Below are 20937 nucleotides of genomic sequence, written 5' to 3' on the forward strand. Positions count from 1 at the left end.
GCTAATTATAAAGGGGATATGTATAATGTATCCAAGCTGTAAGAAAGATGCAAATTGGCAATAAAGGAGGTTGCCAAATAAAGTGAGTATGTAAAATTAGAAGACAGAAAATCATATGTGAACTGGGAAATCGTCTACCTTAGTTATAAAACCATGTGATGTCCGCACCATGCAGCAAACATGCCCTTCACATAGTCCAGATATTGACAGTCAAGGTCCACAGCAGCAAAGACCCATACCACCCCCTTCTGCAGTTTCATCACAGCAAACACCTCAGTCAAAAGTTGCTACTGATACCAACTCCATTTACAAAGACATGGACAGACTGACCTTCCTTCCATCCCAGGACAGACATTGGGAAAACTAGTCTGCATGCTGCTCTCATTCAGGAGCCGCAGATGCATTAGATTTGGCTTGGTGCAGTATCTGGCTTGACGAGACAAACAGAGCAGGACTAAATCCAACCAGACTGCCAGTTACCTGTCGTGTAAATCAAGCTTATGCAATGCCATGGAAGGAATAAGCCTCAAATCTAGCAAAGAGCTAGACCTTCCCTGCAAGTAGCTTGATGGGGATTCATTGCAACGTGCAAAAAGGGTTAGGGCAGTGCACATTAATAACCCAGCTATGGGTCTGCAGAGGCTGGAGGCAATCAAAGAATCTCTTTTCAGCAGATGAGATTTCACCTCAAGACGGCTGAAGATGTTCGGCATGAGTCCCCAAATCCACAGGACTTCCTACAAGGGCACCATCAAGAGCATCCTGACTGGCTATGTCATCACCTGGTAAGGGAACTGTACTACCCTCAGTCACAGGGTACTGCAGAGAGTGGTGCAGCCAGCCCTTTATCCTTTTTAGCACCTCGCCGGCCTTTTATGTAATCTGCCGTCAGGTCTGGAGCCATACAATCTCATAATTCATCATATTGGAATTTGGATACTGACAACAATATCAGCCAGTTTCTTACTCATGTAAACTACAAAAACACAAAATTGCTGAAAGACTGCAAAACATAAGCAGTTATTTAATATATACTATACATATAGAAACATAGAAAACCTACAGCACAATACAGGCCTTTCGGCCCACAAAGCTGTGCTAAACATGTCCTTACCTTAGAACTACCTAGGCTTACCCATAGCTCTCTATTTTTCTAAGCTCCATGTATCCATCCAAGAGTCTCTTAAAAGACCCTATCGTTTCCGCCTCCACCACCGCTGCCAGCAGCCCATTCCACACACTCACCACTCCCTGCGTAAAAAACTAACCCAACATCTCCTCTGTATCTACTTCCAAGCACCTTAAAACCAAGCCCTTTTGTGCTAGCCATTTCACCCTGGGAAAAAGTCTCTGACTATCCAGATGATCCTCTCATTATCTTGTACACATCTATCAGGTCACCTCTCATCCTCCGTCGCTCCAAGGAGAAAAGGCCGAGTTCACTCAACTTATTAAGGCATGTTCCCCAATCCAGGCAACATCCTTGTAAATCTCCTCTGCACCCTTTCTATGGTTTCCACCACCCTTCTTTATTTTCCTGCTATTCCTACATTTCTGATAGATGTACTATAAATATTTACAATTAGTCATTTTATTGATCTTTTTGGCCAAAAAGGCCTTGCTGGTAATGCTGATTCAATAACTGAACAATGTATTTATATTATAATTTGCTCCATTTTCCCAAGCAGTTATTGAGATATTTATGTACTAACTGAAGTATAAATAAGGAAGTTTAAGTTTTTAAGAAATTAAGCACCAAAATGAAAATGGTTTGGATCAATGCGATGCCCTGATCCATCTAAATTGCTTTGTGAATATGTTTACATTTATCATGGGTGAGTTTCTTTTTAATTTTTATATTGACTTTTGCAGGTCCAATATATTGCAATTTATTTGATAATATAAGGTTAGACCCAATCTCAGGAATATTTGCACCAAGTACAAATAGTTTTGGTGTCATAATGAAGGAAGGAGAGAGAGCCTGAGAATTTAGAGCCGTTGTATCATCAAACTTCAAAATTAACCAAATCAGTTTTTCAGGACGTTCTTCAGAGCTTGAAATCGTGGGAGAGGTTGCTTGTGGTGAGTAAGCACCTGATTTTAAAAGCGAATGGAGCCTGTTGGGATTTTCTGCAGAGCTTGAAACTGCGAGGGTCAATAAAAAGAAGGCAGATTTTAGCGGAGCAACAATTAAATGGGGTAGTCATGGTTAGTGTGGGAGAGAGTTAGAGTGGGGAATTGAGACTTTGGCTCAAGGCTTTGGCAAGAGAGGTGGTGGCTAGGTTGAGGTTTCTGTCAAATTTCTCTTTCTCTCTTTTTTAGGGCCTAGGTAAAGGAATGAATGAGAATGGATCTCAGAGAAGTGGTGTATGCTTATTGCAGCAAACAGGACATTCTATGGACATGAAAGAGACCCTGATAGTACATTGCCTCCCAAGTTTCAGGACAAGAGACATCTCAGATCAAGTCCATGGCATATTTAATAGGGAGGGTGAGCAGCCAAAAGAGCAGGTTCGCCGATAGAGTACATAAGGCATCGACTCGGGGCAGATTGGTGTTTGAGCAGTGACCAATCAGTGATTGAGATCTATTAGCACGAACAAATCAAAATAAAGCAGATTAAAATAAGCGGTGTACCCTTTATCGGAGTGGACAATGGTTATTCGAGGCTTCAGTGCTTCAAGGTTGTGCAAGAGAAGGCGAAAAAACTGTAGGTAGGTCTTTTCCCCCAGTTTATTTTTTTCCTTCGTTATATTTTAACTCTTGTCTTGTCCATACTGCACCAACCGCCGCCGCTGGCTATAAACGTGCAGTCCCTCATGCAAGCAGTTGTAATTTTAATTGCGATGTTTGAAAGTTCTACTATCAGCGCAGATTTAGTGTGTGGTGGCAGTGAGTTCCAAACTGGAGTGGTCCTAGGGTACAGTGAGTAGCGGTAGCAGTCCTTGTTGGTCTGAATGGTCTCGTAGTTCAGGGATTGGTTTTGTCGGGTTGCTATTCTGGTTGCACAAAAGGTGACTAATATTGGATGGAGTTAATAAATGAGTTACTTTGTAAATTGTAGTAAGCCTGGCTATTGTGCGGCGTTTTTGGAGGGTATCCCTTTTGAGGTCGAGAAGCCTATCTGTAACGCTACTGGTCTTTCTGTAATCATTGGTCACAAACCTGGCAGTTCTTCTCTGGACTTTATATTTTAACAGTTATAACAGTAAGGATGCCATGCAGGATAGTTGAATGCTCCTCTTGCGATATGTGGGAAGGCAGGGGACCTCCAGTGTCCCTGACGACAAGAACTGCGAGAAGTGCATCCAGCTGCAGTTTCTAACAATTCGCGTTATGGAGCTGGAACTGGGTGATCTCCGAATCATTTAGAAGGTTGTGGGAGTGATAGATTGGACCAAGGTGCAAGACGCAGAAAACTGAGTGACAGTTAAGAAGGGGGTTAATACCAGTGCGGCATACACCTGTGGCCGTCCCCCTCAACAACGGGTATACCACTTTGGACACTGTTGGGGGGGGGGGGAATGGCAAAGCGGTCGGGTCTCTGACACTGACTCAGAAAGTAAGGAAGAGAAAAGGTGAGCTGTGGTGATGGGGATTGATTAGTTAGGGGAACGGAAGGGAGGTTCTGGGGACAAGAGTAAGATTCCCAGATGATATGTTGCCCCCCGGGTGCCAGGGTCAGGGACATCTCAGATTGAGTCCTCAGCATTCTTAAGCAAGAGGGAGAGCAGCCGGAGGTTGTGATTCATGTAGGTACTAATAATATAAACAGGACAAAGGACCAGGTTCTGCAAACTGAGTTGAGGGAGTTCGGTGGGAAGTTAAAGGACAGGACGTCCAGGATTGAGATCTCAGGATTGCTTCCTGTGCCATGTGCTAATGAAGCCACAAATCGGAAGCTCATATATGGCTAAGGGGTTGGTGTAGGAGGGAGGGCTTCAGATTTTTTTGGATCATTGGGTTTGCTTCTTGGGAAGGAATGTGGGACCTGTACAGAAGAACCAGTTTGCTCCTGAACTGGAGGGGGCTAACATCCTAGTGGAAAGGTTTGCTGGTCCTGCATGGCAGAGGGTGGGTGTTAAACTGGAGTTGTAGGGGGGTGGGCCAGAGATGGTGGAGTGGTTGTGGTGACAGATGCTGTTAAGACCTCTGACAAAGTCAGCAATCAAAATGTTGAGCATGGTGTGACTAATGTTCCAAGACTTGTATATTTCAATGCAAGAAATATCATAGGAAAGTCAGCTGAGCTCAGGGCATAGATCAACACATGGAATTGTGATATTGTAGCCATTAGTGAGACTTGGTAGCAGGAGGGGCAGGACTGGCAGCTCAATATTTCAGGATTCTGTTGTTTTAGATGAGACAGAGCAGGAAGGATTAAAACGGGGAGGGGTGGTATTACTACTCATGGAAAATGTCACAGCAGTGCTCTGTCAGGACAGATTGGAGAACTCCTCTAGTGATGCTTTATGGGTGGAACTGAGAAATAAGAAAGGTATGACCTCATTTATGCCTTATGCCTTACATGCTCGACGCCAGCCCCCTAGGCCTGAGCTGATGTAATAGTAGTAGTAGACCTCATTAATGGAACTATATTACAGACCACAGTATTTAGAGGAACAAATTTGTAGAGAGATTGCAGAATGCTGCAAGAAACATGGTTGTTATAGTAGGTGATTTTAACTTTCTACATACTGACTGGGGCTTCCCAAGGGACTAGATGGGATAGAGTTTGTCAAATGTTTTCAGCGAAGTTTCCTTAATCATTATGTAGAAGTCTCAATGAAAGACTGTGCAATACTTGATCTGCTATAAGGAAATGAGACAGGACGGATGACAGAAGTTTGTGTAGGGGAACACTTTGCATCTACTGATTATAGTGCCATTATATTCAAAGTAAGTGTAGAAAAAGATAGGCCTGGTGCGTGTTATGAGTTGGAGAAAGGTGAATTTTGAAGGTATCAGAAAGAAAAGGGCAAGCGACAATATGGACAGGCTGTTTTCTGGTAATGGTGTACTTGGTAAGTGGGAGGCCTTCAAAAGTAAAATTTTGAGAGCAGAAAACTTGTATCTGCCTGTCAGGATAAAAGTATAAGATAACAGGTATAGGGAGTCTTGGTTTTCAAGAGATATTGAGGTTCTGGTTAAGAGGAAAAAATGAGGTGCACAGCAGGTAGGAACAAATGAGGTGCTTATGGAGTATAAGAAATGCAAGAGAAGACTTAAGAAAGAAATCAGGAGGTTGCCCTATCAGACAAGGTGATGGAGTATTCTCGGATTCTACAGATATGTTAAGAGTAAAAGGGTTGCAAGGTACAAAATTGGTCCTCTGGAAGATCAGAATGGCAATCCATGCATGGAGTCAAGAGATGGAGGAGATCTTAAATGGATTTTTTGCATCTGTATTAACTCAGGAGACAGAGACAGTCTAATGAAGTGAGACAAAGCAGCAGTGAGGTTGTGAACCCTATACAGATTAGAGGTGGAGAGTGCTCCTCTTTGATTGCTGTCCTGAGGCACATTAGGGTGTGTAAATCCCCTTGGCATGAAAAGGTGTTCCCTTGGACCCTATCGGAGGCAAGTGCAGAAAACACAGGGGCTCTAGCAGAGGTATTTAAATCAGCCTTAGCGACAGATGAGGTACTGGAGGATAGCCAATGTTGTTCTGCTGTTTAAGAAAGGCTCTAAAAATAAACCAGGAAATTATAGGCCATTGAGCCTGACATAGGTAGTGGGAAAGTTATTGGAAGGTTTTCTAAGGGACTGGATATGAGTATTTAGATAGACATAAACCGATGATGGATGGTCAGCATGGCTTTATATGTGGTAGGTCGTGTCTAGCCATTCTTTTTACGTTATATGTCAATGATTTGGATGGCAAATTGGTAGCTTTGTAGATTTTGCAGATGATACAAAGATAGTGGGGGGCAGGTAGTCTTGAGGAAGTAGACAGGCTGTAGAAGAACAGACAGATTAGAAGAATGGGCAAAATGGCGGGTGAAATACAATGTCGGGAAGTGTATGGTCTTGCACTTCGGTAAAAGAAATGAAGAGGTAGACTATTTTCTAAATGGAGAGAAAATACAAAAACCTGAGGTGCAAGGGGTCTTGGGAGTCCTTGTACAGGATTCCCCAAAGGTTAATTTGTAGGTTGAGTCTATAGTGAGGAAGGCAAATGCAATGTTAGCAATCATTTCAAGAGGACTAGAACAAAAAAACAAGAATGTATTGTTGAGACTCTATTAAAGCACTGGAGGGGGTCTCGCTAGGAGTATCGTGAGCAGTTTTGAACCCCTTATCTTAGAAAGGATGTGCTGAAACTGAACAGTGTTCAAAGGAGGTTCATGAAAATGATTCTAGGATTGAACAGATTGTCATATGAAAAGTGTTTGGCTCTGGACCTGTATTCATTAGAATTCAGAAGAATGAGGGGGCACCTAATTGAAACCTTACAAATGGTGAAAGGCCTTGACAGAGTGGATGTGGACAGCATGTTTCTTATGGTGGGAGCATCTAAGACCAGGTGGCACAGCCTCAGAATAGAGGGGCATCCTTTTAGAACAGAGATGAGGAATTTCTTTAACTAGAGGATGGTGAATCTGTTGAATTTATTGGCATAGGCAGCTGTGGAGACCAAGTCTCTATGTAAATTTAAGGCAGAGTTTGATAACTTTTTGATTGGTCAGGGCATGAAGGGATAAGGGAAGAAGGGAGGAGATTGGGGCTGAGAGGGAAATGGATCAGCCATGATGACATAGTGGGGCAGACTGGATGGGCCAAATGGCTTAATTCTGTTCATATATCTTATGGCCTTATGGTCTTGCCTTGTAGAGTTCTTCTTGGAAGTTACCAGGAAGGTTGGTGAAGGCAAGACAGTGTATGTTGTTTTCAGCAAGGTCCTACATGGGAAGTTGGTCAAGAATGTTGAGTCACTTGGCATTCAGGATGAGGTAGTAAATTCGCAAGTCAAGTCACTTAACATTCAGGATGAGGTAGTAAATTGGATTAGAAATTGGCTTTGTGAGAGGAGCAGAGGGAAGTAGTAGATGGTTGCCTCTCTGATTGGAGGCCTGTGACTAGTGGAGTGCTGTACAGGTGGATGCTGGGTTGTTTATCATCCAGATCATTGATGTGGATGACAATGTGGTTAACTGTTTCAGCAAATTTATGGATGATTCCAAATATGGGGGTGTAATCTTCCTTCCAGCCCACTATCAGAGCTTGCAGTGGAATCTGGACCAGCTAGAAAAATGGGCTGAACAATGGCAGATGGAATTTAATGCAGATAAATGCAAGGTGTTGCTCTTCAGTAGGACCAACCAGGGTAGCTCTTGCACCTGAATGGTACAGCACTGATGTAGAACAAAAGGATCTGGGAAGACAGGTACATAATTCATTGAAAGTGATGTCACAGGTAGATATGGTCATAAAGAAAGCTTTTGGTGTATTGGCCTTCATAAATCAAAGTATTCAGTACAGGAGATAGAATGTTATGTTGAAGATGTATAAGACCCAATTTGGTGTATTACTTGCAGCTTTGGTCACTTACCTGCAGGAAAGAGGTAAACAGGGTTCAAAGAGTACAGAGAAAATTTACAAGGATGTTGCTGTGACTGGAGTACCCGAGTTATAAGAAAAGATTGAATAGGTTAGGACTTTATTCCTTGGAATGTAGAAGATTGAGAGGAGATTTGATAGAGGTATTAGAATTATGAGGGGGATATAGTTCAAATATAGTAAAAGTGGCAGGCCGACAAATCCAGGGCAAGCATTAAAAAGGGCCACTTTTCAGCATAATTGTATAAGGGCTAAGAGAGTTGTAAAAGAGCGCCTGAAGGCTTTTGTGTCAATGCAAGGAGCATTCGTAATAAGGTGGATGAATTGAAAGTGCAGATTGTTATTAATGATTATGATATAGTTGGGATCACAGAGACATGGCTCCAAGGTGACCAGGGATGGGAGTTCAACGTTCAGGGATATTCAATATTCAGGAGGGATAGACATGAAGGAAGGGGAGGTGGGGTGGCGTTGCTGGTTAAAGAAGATATTAACGCAATAGAAAGGAAGGACATAAGCCGGGAAGATGTGGAATCGATATGGGTAGAGCTGCGTAACACTAAGGGGCAGAAGACGCTGGTGGGAATTGTGTACAGGCCACCTAACAGTAGTAGTGAGGTTGGAGATGGTATTAAACAGGAAATTAGAAATGTGTGCAATAAAGGAACAGCAGTTATAATGGGTGACTTCAATCTACATGTAGATTGGGTGAACCAAATTGGTAAAGGTGCTGAGGAAGAGGATTTCTTGGAATGTATGCGGGATGGTTTTTTGAACCAACATGTCGAGGAACCGACTAGAGAGCAGGCTATTCTGGACTGGGTTTTGAGCAATGAGGAAGGGTTAATTAGCAATCTTGTCGTGAGAGGCCCCTTGGGTAAGAGTGACCATAATATGGTCGAATTCTTCATTAAGATGGAGAGTGACATAGTTAATTCAGAAACAAAGGTTCTGAACTTAGAGGAGTATGAGACGTGAATTAGCTAAGATAGACTGGCAAATGACACTTAAAGGATTGACGGTGGATATGCAATGGCAAGCATTTAAAGGTTGCATGGATGAACTGCAACAAATGTTCATCCCTGTTTGGCAAAAGAATAAATCAAGGAAGGTAGTGCACCCGTGGCTGACAAGAGAAATTAGGGATAGTATCAATTCCAAAGAAGCAGCATACAAATTAGCCGGAGAAAGTGGCTCACCTGAGGACTGGGAGAAATTCAGAGTTCAGCAGAGGAGGACAAAGGGCTTAATTAGGAAGGAGAAAAAAGATTATGAGAGAAAACTGGCAGGCAACATAAAAATGGACTGTAAAAGCTTTTATAGATATGTAAAAAGGAAAAGACTGGTAAAGACAAATGTAGGTCCCCTGCAGGCAGAAACAGGTGAGTTGATTATGGGGAGCAAGGACATGGCAGACCAATTGAATAATTACTTTGGTTCTGTCTTCACTAAGGAGGACATAAATAATCTTCCAGAAATAGTAGGGGACAGAGGGTCCAGTGAGATGGAGGAACTGAGTGAAATACATGTTAGTAGGGAAGTGGTGTTAGGTAAATTGAAGGGATTGAAGGCAGATAAATCCCCAGGGCCAGATGGTCTGCATCCCAGGGTGCTTAAGGAAGTAGCCCAAGAAATAGTGGATGCATTAGTGATAATTTTTCAAAACTCGTTAGATTCTGGACTAGTTCCTGAGGATTGGAGGGTGGCTAATGTAACTCCACTTTTTAAAAAAGGAAGGAGAGAGAAACCGGGGAATTATAGACCGGTTAGCCTAACGTCGGTGGTGGGGAAACTGCTGGAGTCAGTTATCAAGGATGTGATAACAGCACATTTGGAAAGCGGTGAAATGATCGGACAAAGTCAGCATGGATTTGTGAAAGGAAAATCATGTCTGACGAATCTCATAGAATTTTTTGAGGATGTAACTAGTAGAGTGGATAGGGGAGAACCAGTGGATGTGGTATATTTGGATTTTCAGAAGGCTTTTGACAAGGTCCCACACAGGAGATTAGTGTGCAAACTTAAAGCACACGGTATTGGGGGTAAGGTATTGGTGTGGGTGGAGAGTTGGTTAGCAGACAGGAAGCAAAGAGTGGGAATAAACGGGACCTTTTCAGAATGGCAGGCGGTGACTAGTGGGGTACCGCAAGGCTCAGTGCTGGGACCCCAGTTGTTTACAATATATATTAATGACTTGGATGAGGGAATTAAATGCAACATCTCCAAGTTTGCGGATGACACGAAGCTGGGTGGCAGTGTTAGCTGTGAGGAGGATGCTAAGAGGATGCAGAGTGACTTGGATAGGTTGGGTGAGTGGGCAAATTCATGGCAGATGCAATTTAATGTGGATAAATGTGAAGTTATCCACTTTGGTGGCAAAAATAGGAAAACAGATTATTATCTGAATGGTGGCCGATTGGGAAAAGGGGAGGTGCAACGTGACCTGGGTGTCATTATACACCAGTCATTGAAAGTGGGCATGCAGGTACAGCAGGCGGTGAAAAAGGCGAATGGTATGCTGGCATTTATAGCGAGAGGATTTGAGTACAGGAGCAGGGAGGTACTACTGCAGTTGTACAAGGCCTTGGTGAGACCGCACCTGGAGTATTGTGTGCAGTTTTGGTCCCCTAATCTGAGGAAAGACATCCTTGCCATAGAGGGAGTACAGAGAAGGTTCACCAGATTGATTCCTGGGATGGCAGGACTTTCATATGAAGAAAGAATGGATGAACTGGGCTTGTACTCGTTGGAATTTAGAAGATTGAGGGGGGATCTGATTGAAACATATAAGGGATTGGACGGGCTAGATGCAGGAAGATTGTTCCCGATGTTGGGGAAGTCCAGAACGAGGGGTCACAGTTTGAGGATAGAGAGGAAGCCTTTTAGGACTGAGATTAGGAAAAACTTCTTCACACAGAGAGTGGTGAATCTGTGGAATCCTCTGCCACAGAAAACAGTTGAGGCCAGTTCATTGGCTATATTTAAGAGGGAGTTAGATATGGCCCTTGTGGCCACGAGGGTCAGGGGGTATGGAGGGAAGGCTGGGGCGGTGTTCTGAGTTGGATGATCAGCCATGATCATAATAAATGGCGGTGCAGGCTCGAAGGGCCGAATGGCCTACTCCTGCACCTATTTTCTATGTTTCTAAATTGTTTGGCCTGGACTAGATGTTTCTGTGCTGTACTTTTCTATGACTCTATAACTGTGAGTTATGGTACACGTAGGTTCCAATGGCATAGGTAGTAAAAAGGATGCATTCCCGAAAGAGAATACAGGGAGCTATTTATGAAGCAGGATTTCAAGGATAGTAATTTCTGGAATTCTGTCTGTGCCATATGCCAGTGAGGTAAGAATAGGATGATATAGCAGATGAATGTGGCTGAAGAATTGGTGTGGGGGAGGGCAGGGTTTCAGATTTGTGGATCTCTTCTGGGAAAGGTACGTATATCCTGTACAAAAGTGACAGGTTACACCTGAACTCAAGGCTGATGATATCTTTGTGGGCAGGTTTGCAAGGATTGTTTGAGCAGGGGTCAGAGGATGGGGCAGTTTGTGTAAAGGTAGATGCAACAAGTAGTGAGATTGTGATGAATGGTAGACAGTGAATAGGGCATAACTGTAGTCAGTTGGAGGCATTGAAATGTGTCAATTTTAATGCAAGAAGCATCGGGAGCAAGGGTGATGAACATGGCTCATTACATGGACCTGTAATAAGATGGCCATTACAGAGACTTGGCTATCTCAAGGGCAGGACATGCTGCTGGATATTCTGGGGTCTAGATGTTTGAAGAGGGTCAGGAAGGGAGGTAAGACAGGTGGGGAATGGCATTGCTAATCAGGGATAGTATCACATCTACAGAATAGGAGGACATCATGGAAGTATCATCTACTGAATCACTGACAGGAAGTCAGAAACAGGAAGGGAGCAATCAATCGATGTTGTGTTTATTCTATAGACCCCTCCCCCCCATAGCAAAAAGGACACTGAGGAGCAGATCGGGCAGTAGATTTCAGAAAGAGGAACAAAAATAACAAGTTTGTTGTCATGGGTAACTTCACATTCCCTGATATTGCTTGGCACCTCCTTGGTACAAATTGTTTAGATAGAGTGGAATTCAAGTGTGTGAGTGTTGTGGAGACAGTCACTATAGCTCCCTGACCTTTACTGTAGCCTTGGACACGGACAGGAGGAGAAGGTATGGGGAAGGGCAAATTATTATGCTATTAGGCAGGAACTTAGGAAGTGTAAACTGGGAACAGATGCACTCAGGGAAATGCATAGCAGAAATGTGGAGACTGAATAGGGAGCACTTGCATGGGGTTCTGGATGCATTTGTCCTATTGAGGCAAGAAAAGGATGGTAGTGTAAAGGAAGCATGGTTGACCTAGTTGTGGAACATCTAGTGAAGAGGAAGAAAGAGGCTTACTTAAGGTTTAGGAAGCAAGGATCTGACAGGGCTCTTGTAAGGTAGCCAAGAAGAACTTAAGGGACTTTGTAGAGGTAGATTTAGACATGAGAAGCCCCTGGTGAGAATGATTAAGGTATTCTATTTGTATGAAGAACTAGAGGATGAATAGAGTGAGGATAGAATTGATCAGGGATAAAAGGGGAAACGTGCCTGGAGTTGAAGGTGGTTTGCAATATTCACCAGTGACGAATGTGAGGACAACATAGATCAGGCTGGAACATGTTGACATTCAGAAACAGGATGTGATGGAACTTTTGAAAACATTCAGATTGATAAGACCCTGGGGCTGGATGGGTTGTATTATGTGAAGTGAGGGAAGAGAATGCTGTGTTTTTGGTGCTGGTCTTTGCATTGTCACTAGTCACAGGAGTTGTACCAGATGATTAAAGGATAGCAGATGTTATTTCTTTGCTAAAGAGGTAATATGGATAATTCTTTGAAGTATAAATCGTCAATTTTGTATCAATAGTGGGTAAACTGTTGGAGAATATTCTTAGAAACATGATTTATAAACATTAGAAGGATAGGCTATTTGAGGATAGTCAACATGGTTTTGTGAGGGGCATGAGTCTTACTGGATTCTTTGAGTAGGTGATAAAACAAATGTTGAAGGTAGTGCACTGGATATTGTGTATATGGATTTAGTGAGGTATTCGACAAACCTTCGGTTACATTTACTTAACAGTAGAAATTAAGCCTGAAAAGTTGGAATCGATTTTAAAATTCAGATTGGCAAAGTCAGAGCAAACTACAAAAGACAATTTCTACAATAAAACAATGCAGCAACTTGTCGTAAATAACTTTATTTTAAGTTTCTCACTGTGCCAAGCTGTTTGGTAATATTTGGTTGTACAACATATGCCTGAGATGTTAGAGCCAATGGTATCACAAAGGTGCTTGAGAAATGCAAGAGAACACTTCAGAGGGAAATCAGAAGGGCATTGAATTGACTTTAATTCTTGCATCCTTCACATACATGAGTAAAAATCTCTTATGTAACATCTCCATCTAAATGTGTAAATTACATTAATTTATAATAGGGTGTAAAACAGAACAGCATAGGATAGCATAGAAATACAATTGTATCAGTGTGAATTAATCAGTCTGATGGCCTGGTGGAGGAAGCTGTCCTGGAGCCTGTTGGTCCTGGCTTTAATGCTGTGGTACTGTTTCCCAGATGGTAGTAGCTGGAACAGTCTGTGGTTGGGTGACTCGGGTCCCCAATGATCCTTTGGGCCCTTTTTACGCACTTGTGGCTGTAAATGTCCTGAATAGTGGGAAGTTCATATCTACAGATGCGCTGGGCTGTCCGTACCACTCTCTGCAGAGTCCTGAGAAGTACAGTTGCCATACCAGGCAGTGATACAGCCAGTCAGGATGCTCTCAATTGTTCCCCTGTAGAAAGTCCTTGGGATTTGGGGACTCATGCTGAACTTCTTCAACCGTCTGAGGTTGCTCTGTAGATGAGCTGAAGGAAAATCTTAAGGGCTTCCACAGATACTGTATATTAAGATCAAAAGGATAGCAAGGGACAAAACTGGTCTACTTGAAGATCAGAGTGGTCATCTATGCATGGAGCCAAAAGAGATGGGGAGATCTTGAATGTGTCTGTGTTTACTCAGGAGATTGACAAAGTCTATAGAACTCAGACAAAATGGTAGTGAAGCCATGGACTGTGTGCAAGACACAAAAAGGGAGGTGCTTGCTATCTTGAGGCTGGTGCAGAAATTACAATGGGCCTTACCATAGATGTTTAAGGCATCCTTAAACATGGGTGAGGTGATGGAGGATTGGAGGATAACTAATGTTGTTGAAGAAAGGCCCTAGGAATAAGTTAGTAATTTATAGGCTGGTGAGGCTGACATCAGGAGTGGTTAAGTTATTTGAAGGTACTCTACGGGACAGGATATACACTCAGTGGCTGCTTTATTAGGTAGAGGAGTGGAAAGTGATGTCTTCTGCGGCAGTAATCCATCCACTTCAAGGTTCGATGTTATGCGTTTAAGGACGTTATTCTGCACATCACTAGTGTAACATGTGGTTATTTGCATTATTGTTAGTTTGAACCAGTCTCCTTTGACCTCTCCCATTAACAAGGCATTTTCCCCCACAGAACAGGTACTGAACAGACTAGACGGGCCAAAGACCCTACTTCTGTAGTGTCAATGATTTTAAATTTAAAATTTAAGAAAATTTCAGTGGAGCCACAACAAAGCCATCATGTCTGCTCTGACTATGATGCCAATCTAACTAATTTCATCTGCCCTCATATGGTCGGTATCCCTCTATTCCTGGCTGGTTCACGTACTTAAAATTGGTGAAATCTAAAAGTAATGAGCTTCCATGGTTTGCAGGACCTGAAGACCTGCAGACCACGGTTTTGAAAGAGGTGGCAATAGAGATGTGGATACTCTGGCGGTCAGATTCTAAAATTCCATTTTCACATTGTTTGTCAATGATTTTAGATAGTGGAATTGATAGCTTTGTGGCAAAGTTTGTGGATGATACAAAGATAGATTGAAGGGTAGATAGTGCTGAGGAGGCAATGTGATTGCAGCTGGATTTAAACAAATTGGAAGAATAGGCAAAGGAAGTGTCAGATGGAATACAGTGTTGGGAAAAGAATGATGATGCATTTTGGTAAAAGGAACTATTATCTAAATGGGGAGAAAATTCAAACATCAGAGGTGCAAAGGGGCTTGGGAATCCTCATGCAAGACTCCTAGAAGGTTAATTCACAGGTTGAGTCTGCGGTAAAGAAGGCAAATACAAGGTTGGCATTTATTTCAAGGGAATAGAATATAAAAACAAGATAATGCTGAAGCTTTATAAGACACAAGTCAGGCCGCACTTGGAGTATTGTCAACAGTTTTGGGCCCATTCTTTCAGAAATGATATGTTGTCATTGGAGAGTACAGGGGAGGTTCACGAGTTTGTTTCCAGGAATGAGGGGGGTTAATGTATGAGGAGCATCTGGCAGCTTTGGGCCTGTACTCGCTGGAATTTAGAAGAATGCATGGCGAACTCATTGAAACCTACCAAATGTTGAAAAGACAAGATAAGGTGGATGGGGAGAGGATGTTCCCTCTGGTGGGGATATTCAGAACTAGAGGGCGCAGACTCAAAATTGAGGTGTAACCTTTTAAAACAGAAGCAAGGGGGAATTATTTTTAGCCAAAGAGTATTGAATCTGTGGAGTGCTCTGCCATATGTAGTTAAAGCGGAAGTTAACCGATTACTGATCGGTCGGGGCATCAAAGGATATGGTGAGAAGGCAGGCGCATGGGGTACAATGGGATCCAGGATCAGCCATGATGAAATGGCAGAGTGGACTCGATGGGCTGAATGGCCTAATTCTGCTCCTATGTCTTGTGGTCTTACAGGAATAAGACATAGACACAATTAGGCTATTTGGCTTTATTGAGGCCGCTCCACTATCATATAATAGCTGATTTATTATCCCCTTCAACCCCATTCTCCTACCTTCTCCCTGTAACCTTTAATGCCTTTACTAATCAAGAATCTATCAACCTCTGCTTTAAATAAAGTCTTTGGTCTACACAGCCATACTTAGTAATGGATTCTACAGATTCATCATCCTCAGGCTAAAGAAATTCTTCATCTCTGTTCTAGAGACATCCTTCTATTCTGAGGCTGTGCCCCCTAGCCATTGGCTCCCCCACAATAGGAAACATACTCTCCTAATCCACTCTGCCTATGCCTTTCAATATTCCAGGCAGCATCTCTAGGGTCTCGGCCTGAAACGTCGACTGCACCTCTTCCTAGAGATGCTGCCTGGCCCGCTGCGTTCACCAGCAACTTTTATGTGTGTTGCTTGAATTTCCAGCATCTGCAGAATTCCTGTCGTTTCCTTTCAATATTCAATAGGTTTCAATGAGATCTCTCCCCACCACCCACATTCTTCTCAACTCCAGTAATTAAACACTCCTCATATGTTAACCTTCTCATTTCAGTGAAATGGACCTTATCTAAGAAATTATGTGCTGGAATAAGAGAAGGGTCCAAACTGCTCATGATACTTCAAGTGTGGCCTGACCAATACCTTAAAGCCTCAACATTATATCCTTGCTTTTATATTCTAGCCCTTTTGAAATGAATGCTAACATTGCATTTGGCCTCCTTACTAGACTCATCTTTGAGGATTCTCAAGCCCCTTTACAACTAGATCCCAGCACAGATTCCATGAATTACAAGGTGGCTGAGTTCCAGAGAATAGGAACAACTCTTATGTCAGCATTAATGATTTGAATTCTCTTAAATTACACAAACATTCTTGGGCAAAGGACATTAATCTGTTTATTAGAAGCACACATGATGAGTTTTAAATAAAAACAAACTTGGCTGATATTGATCTGTTACATAATCTCTCTAAATGAAATCACTTTTTGTATTGAAAGAATAAACTTGTTCAATAAATCACTGGATGGAACCTAAATAACCAGATTCTAAGGAATAACTCAGCGTCCGGAAAAATCTCCACCTGGAAAAAGTAGAACAAGAATTCAGTAATGGTAATTTGCTTCAATTTTACTAGAAATCCAAAAGTTATTTTGAAGGGATTGCATGATCCATTACAAAGATGTGCTTTGTGGCTGCCCAGTTCAGAATATGCTTTGTGTCTGTTCACTTTGAAGCTGTGCCTTGAATCCTTCCACTAGAACTGGCATTCAAGTCCCCTCTTACAGGCTTGCACTTTCGCATTGCAAGCACGTACATAGAAGATAAAGCTGTACAGTACAGCACAGCACGGCATCAGGCCCAACAGCCTGTGCTGTTGTGCCTAACACAATGCCAAATTAAACTAAATCTCCTTTGCCTCTCTAAAAGCCTCTTGAATAATACTGTTGTATCTACTTCCACCACCATCGCTGGAAGCCCACCTCACGAACATGCCACTCTCTATATAACCAAAAAAAAATTTGCCCTACATATCCCTTTTAAACTTTTCCCCTTTCACCCTAAATCCATGCCCACTGACATTTGACATTTCTAAGCTGGGTAAAAGATGCACACTGTCACTCTATCTTCACCTCGAATCAGGTCTTCCCTCAACCTCTGCTCCAGAGAAAACATTCAAGCTTGGCCAACCTCTCGATATAACTCATTCCCTCCAATCCAGACAGCATCCTGATAAACCTCTTCTGTACTCTTTCCCAAAGCTTCCACCCCTTTCCTGAAATGTACATAATACTCCAAGTGCAACACACACACACACAATGCTGCAGGGACTCAGCAGCAGTTATAGAAATGAATAAACAGTTGACATTTCAGGCCGAGATCCTTCATCAGGACTGGGAAGGAGAAAGAAACCAGAATAAGAAGGTGTGGGGGGGGGGGGGGGGAGGAGTAGAGCTAAAAGGTGATAGGTGAAGCCAAGTGGATGGGGAGGGGTGATGAGGTAAGAAGCTACGGCAGTGAAAGGTGGAAAAGGTAGAGCTGGAGAAGAAGTAATCTGATGAGAGGAGAGTGGGCCATGGGAGAAGGGAAAGGAGGAGGGGCACCAGGAGAGTTAATAGGCAGGTGAATAGAAGAGGAGAGCAGAGAGGGGAATTGAAGAGGAGGAAAGGGAGAGGGGAAAATTATTGGAAGTTGCTGAAATTGATGTTCATGCCAGTCTACCCAGAAGTGTAGGTATATGAGGTGTTGCTCCTCCAACCTGAGGGTGGCCTCATCATGGTGATAAAGGAGGGTGTGGACTAATGTGTTGGAATGGGGATTGGAATTAAAATAGTTGGTCACCAGGGAAATCCTGCTTTTTGTGGATGGAGCGAAGGGGGAACTGCTTTGTTGAGCGTCTATCAATGTCTGGTTTCACCACTGTATCAGGAGATGACCTCAACAGATCTTCCTCAGTTCCCCACTCTAGCTCCACTCTTACCTCTTCTCTTCACCTGCTTATCACCTCTGTCTCTCCTTCCCTTTCTCACACTCTCCACTCCTATCAGATTCCTTATACTCCAGCCCTTTCCCTTTTCCACCTATCGCCTCCCAACTTCCTATTCACAATCCCTCCATCATATACCTGGTTTCACCTATCACCTTCTGGCTTGCACTCCTTCCCCACCTCCCACCACCTTCTTCCCCCTTCCTTTCCAGTTCTAATGAAGAGTCTCAGCTTGAAACATCAATTATTTATTCATTTCCATAGATGCTGCCAGAACTGTGTTACTCAAACATTTTTTGTGTGTGATTTCCAGCATCTGCAGAATCTTTTGTTAATTCTCTAAGTTCAGCCTAACCAAAGTTATGTTGCAGCTATATAAAACCTTCTGACTGCTAATGGCATCCACCTTGTTTACCTTTTCTACCTGGGTGGCCAGCTTTTACGGGTTCTCCCATTAACTTCCACTTTCATTTGATGACCCCCACCCCCACCCTCATGCAAAAAATCACATTTATCTGGATTAAATTACTAAATTTTGTTTACCATTTCTCTGCCCAGATCTGTAACTGATGAATATTTTGTTGTATCCTTTGACAACCTGCTTCACTATCCACAACCCCACCAAGCTCTCTGTCATCTGCAAACTTACTAACTCACTTGATATTTACTATATGTCAAATAACAAAGATACGAGCACCGATCCCTGTTCATAGACCTCCAGCCAGAGCAACATCATTCCACCACGATCTTTGACTGCTGTGGACAAGCCAATTCTGAATCTGAACTACCAAATCATCATTGTTCCCATGCATCTTCATCTGCTGGATCTGTCCATTTTCAGTCATTTTCTTTGTCCAGCACAACAGCCCCTTATTTCCTCGTCACATGCTCGTGCCTTACATCTTGCCCCTTATAAGCAAAGCCTCATGTTGTTACACTGCACACTCGTCCCTGAGCCTCTGAGGTGTACAGCATAGAAACAGGCCCTTCAGCCCACCACACTCCTGCCGGCGTTTTTGTCCATCTACATTTCTCCCATTAAGTCTATATCTTTTGTCTTTCCAATTATGTTTGCATCAAAGTGTCCCCTAAATGTGGTGATTGTATCTGACTCCATCATTTCCCTCAGCAACCTCTGGCTGTCATAGAATCAAACTACACAGAAACAAGGCCTTTTGTCCCCCTTCATTCAGGCAAACATAATGTCTGTCTACACGAATCTGTTTGCCTGCTTTATGTCTGAATCCCACTATCCTAGTACTAGACAAAATGCCTTTGAAACATTATAATTGAAACCTTTTTCACCTTGGGTCCCACATCACCGAGTTCAGGAACAGTCACTATCCTACAGCCATCTAGCTCCTGAACGGCATGTATAACTTCACTCACTATAACTCTATACTAATTCCACAACCCACAAACTTGCTTTCAAGGACTCAGTATTTTTTGAACAATTTGTTGTCTTTTGCATAATTGGCAGTTTGTCAGTTTTTGTTTGCATAATTTTTCATAAATTCTATTGTATTTCCTGTAAATGTCTGCAAGAGAATAAATTTCAATGTAGCATGTGGTAACATTTACATACATTGATAATAAATTTACTTTGAATTCTTTGACAGTTTGTTCTAGATATTTACCACCCCCTGTGTGGAAAACCTACCCTTTGGATCTACTTCAAGTTTCTCCCTCTCATCCTAAACCTGTGCTCTCTATTCCACACCCCTATTCCTGGATTTTTTAAAAAATTGACTACCTGTGCTCCTTCTAATTTTTATAAACCACAATAAGGTTCATACTACAGCAAAACAAATCCACTCTATCCAATCTCTCCTTACAACTACAGCTTTCGATTTGAGGCAACATCCTGCTGAATTACTACTTCACTCTATTACTACCGCATCTTTCTTGTTGTATGGTGCTGAGAACTGTACAATAACTCTGTGTAGTCTAAGCAATGATTTGTACTACTGCAAAAGGATGTCCTAATCTTGTATCAACCACTCTGTGTCAAATGGTTTTCCTCAAATCCACATTAAACTGCTTCCACTCACCATAAACTTGCACCTTCACGCTTATGATACATAGCATGGCAAAAAGATTCCAATTATCTACCTTGTGCATGCTGCTTGTATGTTCATGGGGTCTCCCTACAACTGCCTTTGATCATGGAAAACTAGCCCAGATTATCCAATCCGGACAACATCCTGGTGAAACTCCTTTGCGTTTTCTCTGGTGCAACCACATGACCAGAACCACATGCACTCCTATTGCAGTCTAGTCAGTGCTTTGTAAAGTTGCAACATCATGTCCAAACCCATGAAGGCAAACATGCTGTATGCCTCCTTACACAGAACAGTACGACCATGTGCTGGTAATGGTTCATATCCCCTCATTCCTTGCTTATTTATGTCTTAAACATTGGGTATCATATAAAGAAGTATTAAGACAAGGGCGATGAACTTAAAGCATTGATTAGTACATGGAATTATGATGTTGTGACCATTACAGAGACATGACTGTCATAAGGACGTCATTGGCTGATGTTCTGGTGTTTCGATGTTTCTAAAGGGACAGAGAGGGAGTGGTATTGCTCATCAAGGACAGTGTCTAGATGCAGAAAGGGAGGATATCATGAAGAGATCATCTACTGAGTCAGTGTGGATGGAAGTCGGAAACGGGAAGGAAGCAACCACTCCGTTGGGAGTAATCTACAGGCCCCTTAATAGCCACTGGGATACCGAGGAGCAGATAGGTAGGTAGATTTAGGAAAGGTGCAAAAATAAAGTTGTTGCTATGGCTGACTTCAACTTCCCTAATATTGATTGGCACCTCCTTGTCCCAATTCAGAATTTAAACCCGTGCAGCAGTCCTGCCCTTTTACAGAACTGTTTTAAAATTGATAGAACTGTGTCACAGGACCCACACTGCTCCCCCACTGTAACTCTGTCTCTTGTCTGTCCTTATTTCCAGGAGTATATCAAGCTTTTGCCTTCCCTAATGGGG

At 42.6% G+C, this 20937-nt stretch overlaps 1 protein-coding gene across 1 annotated transcript in view; it reads right to left on the reverse strand.

Annotated features, from left to right (window-relative positions):
- Positions 1–16327: 16327 nt before the first annotated feature.
- Positions 16328–20937, reverse strand: part of sspo (SCO-spondin) — a 311321-nt gene continuing 306711 nt past the window's right edge. Inside the window, 1 exon segment of the mRNA XM_072245202.1 lies at positions 16328–16530. Coding sequence (XP_072101303.1) covers positions 16508–16530 — 23 coding nt within the window. The 3' untranslated portion in view covers positions 16328–16507.

This window comes from Mobula birostris, chromosome 1 (assembly GCF_030028105.1).
Source record: "Mobula birostris isolate sMobBir1 chromosome 1, sMobBir1.hap1, whole genome shotgun sequence".
In the NCBI taxonomy this organism is placed as follows: domain Eukaryota; kingdom Metazoa; phylum Chordata; class Chondrichthyes; order Myliobatiformes; family Myliobatidae; genus Mobula; species Mobula birostris.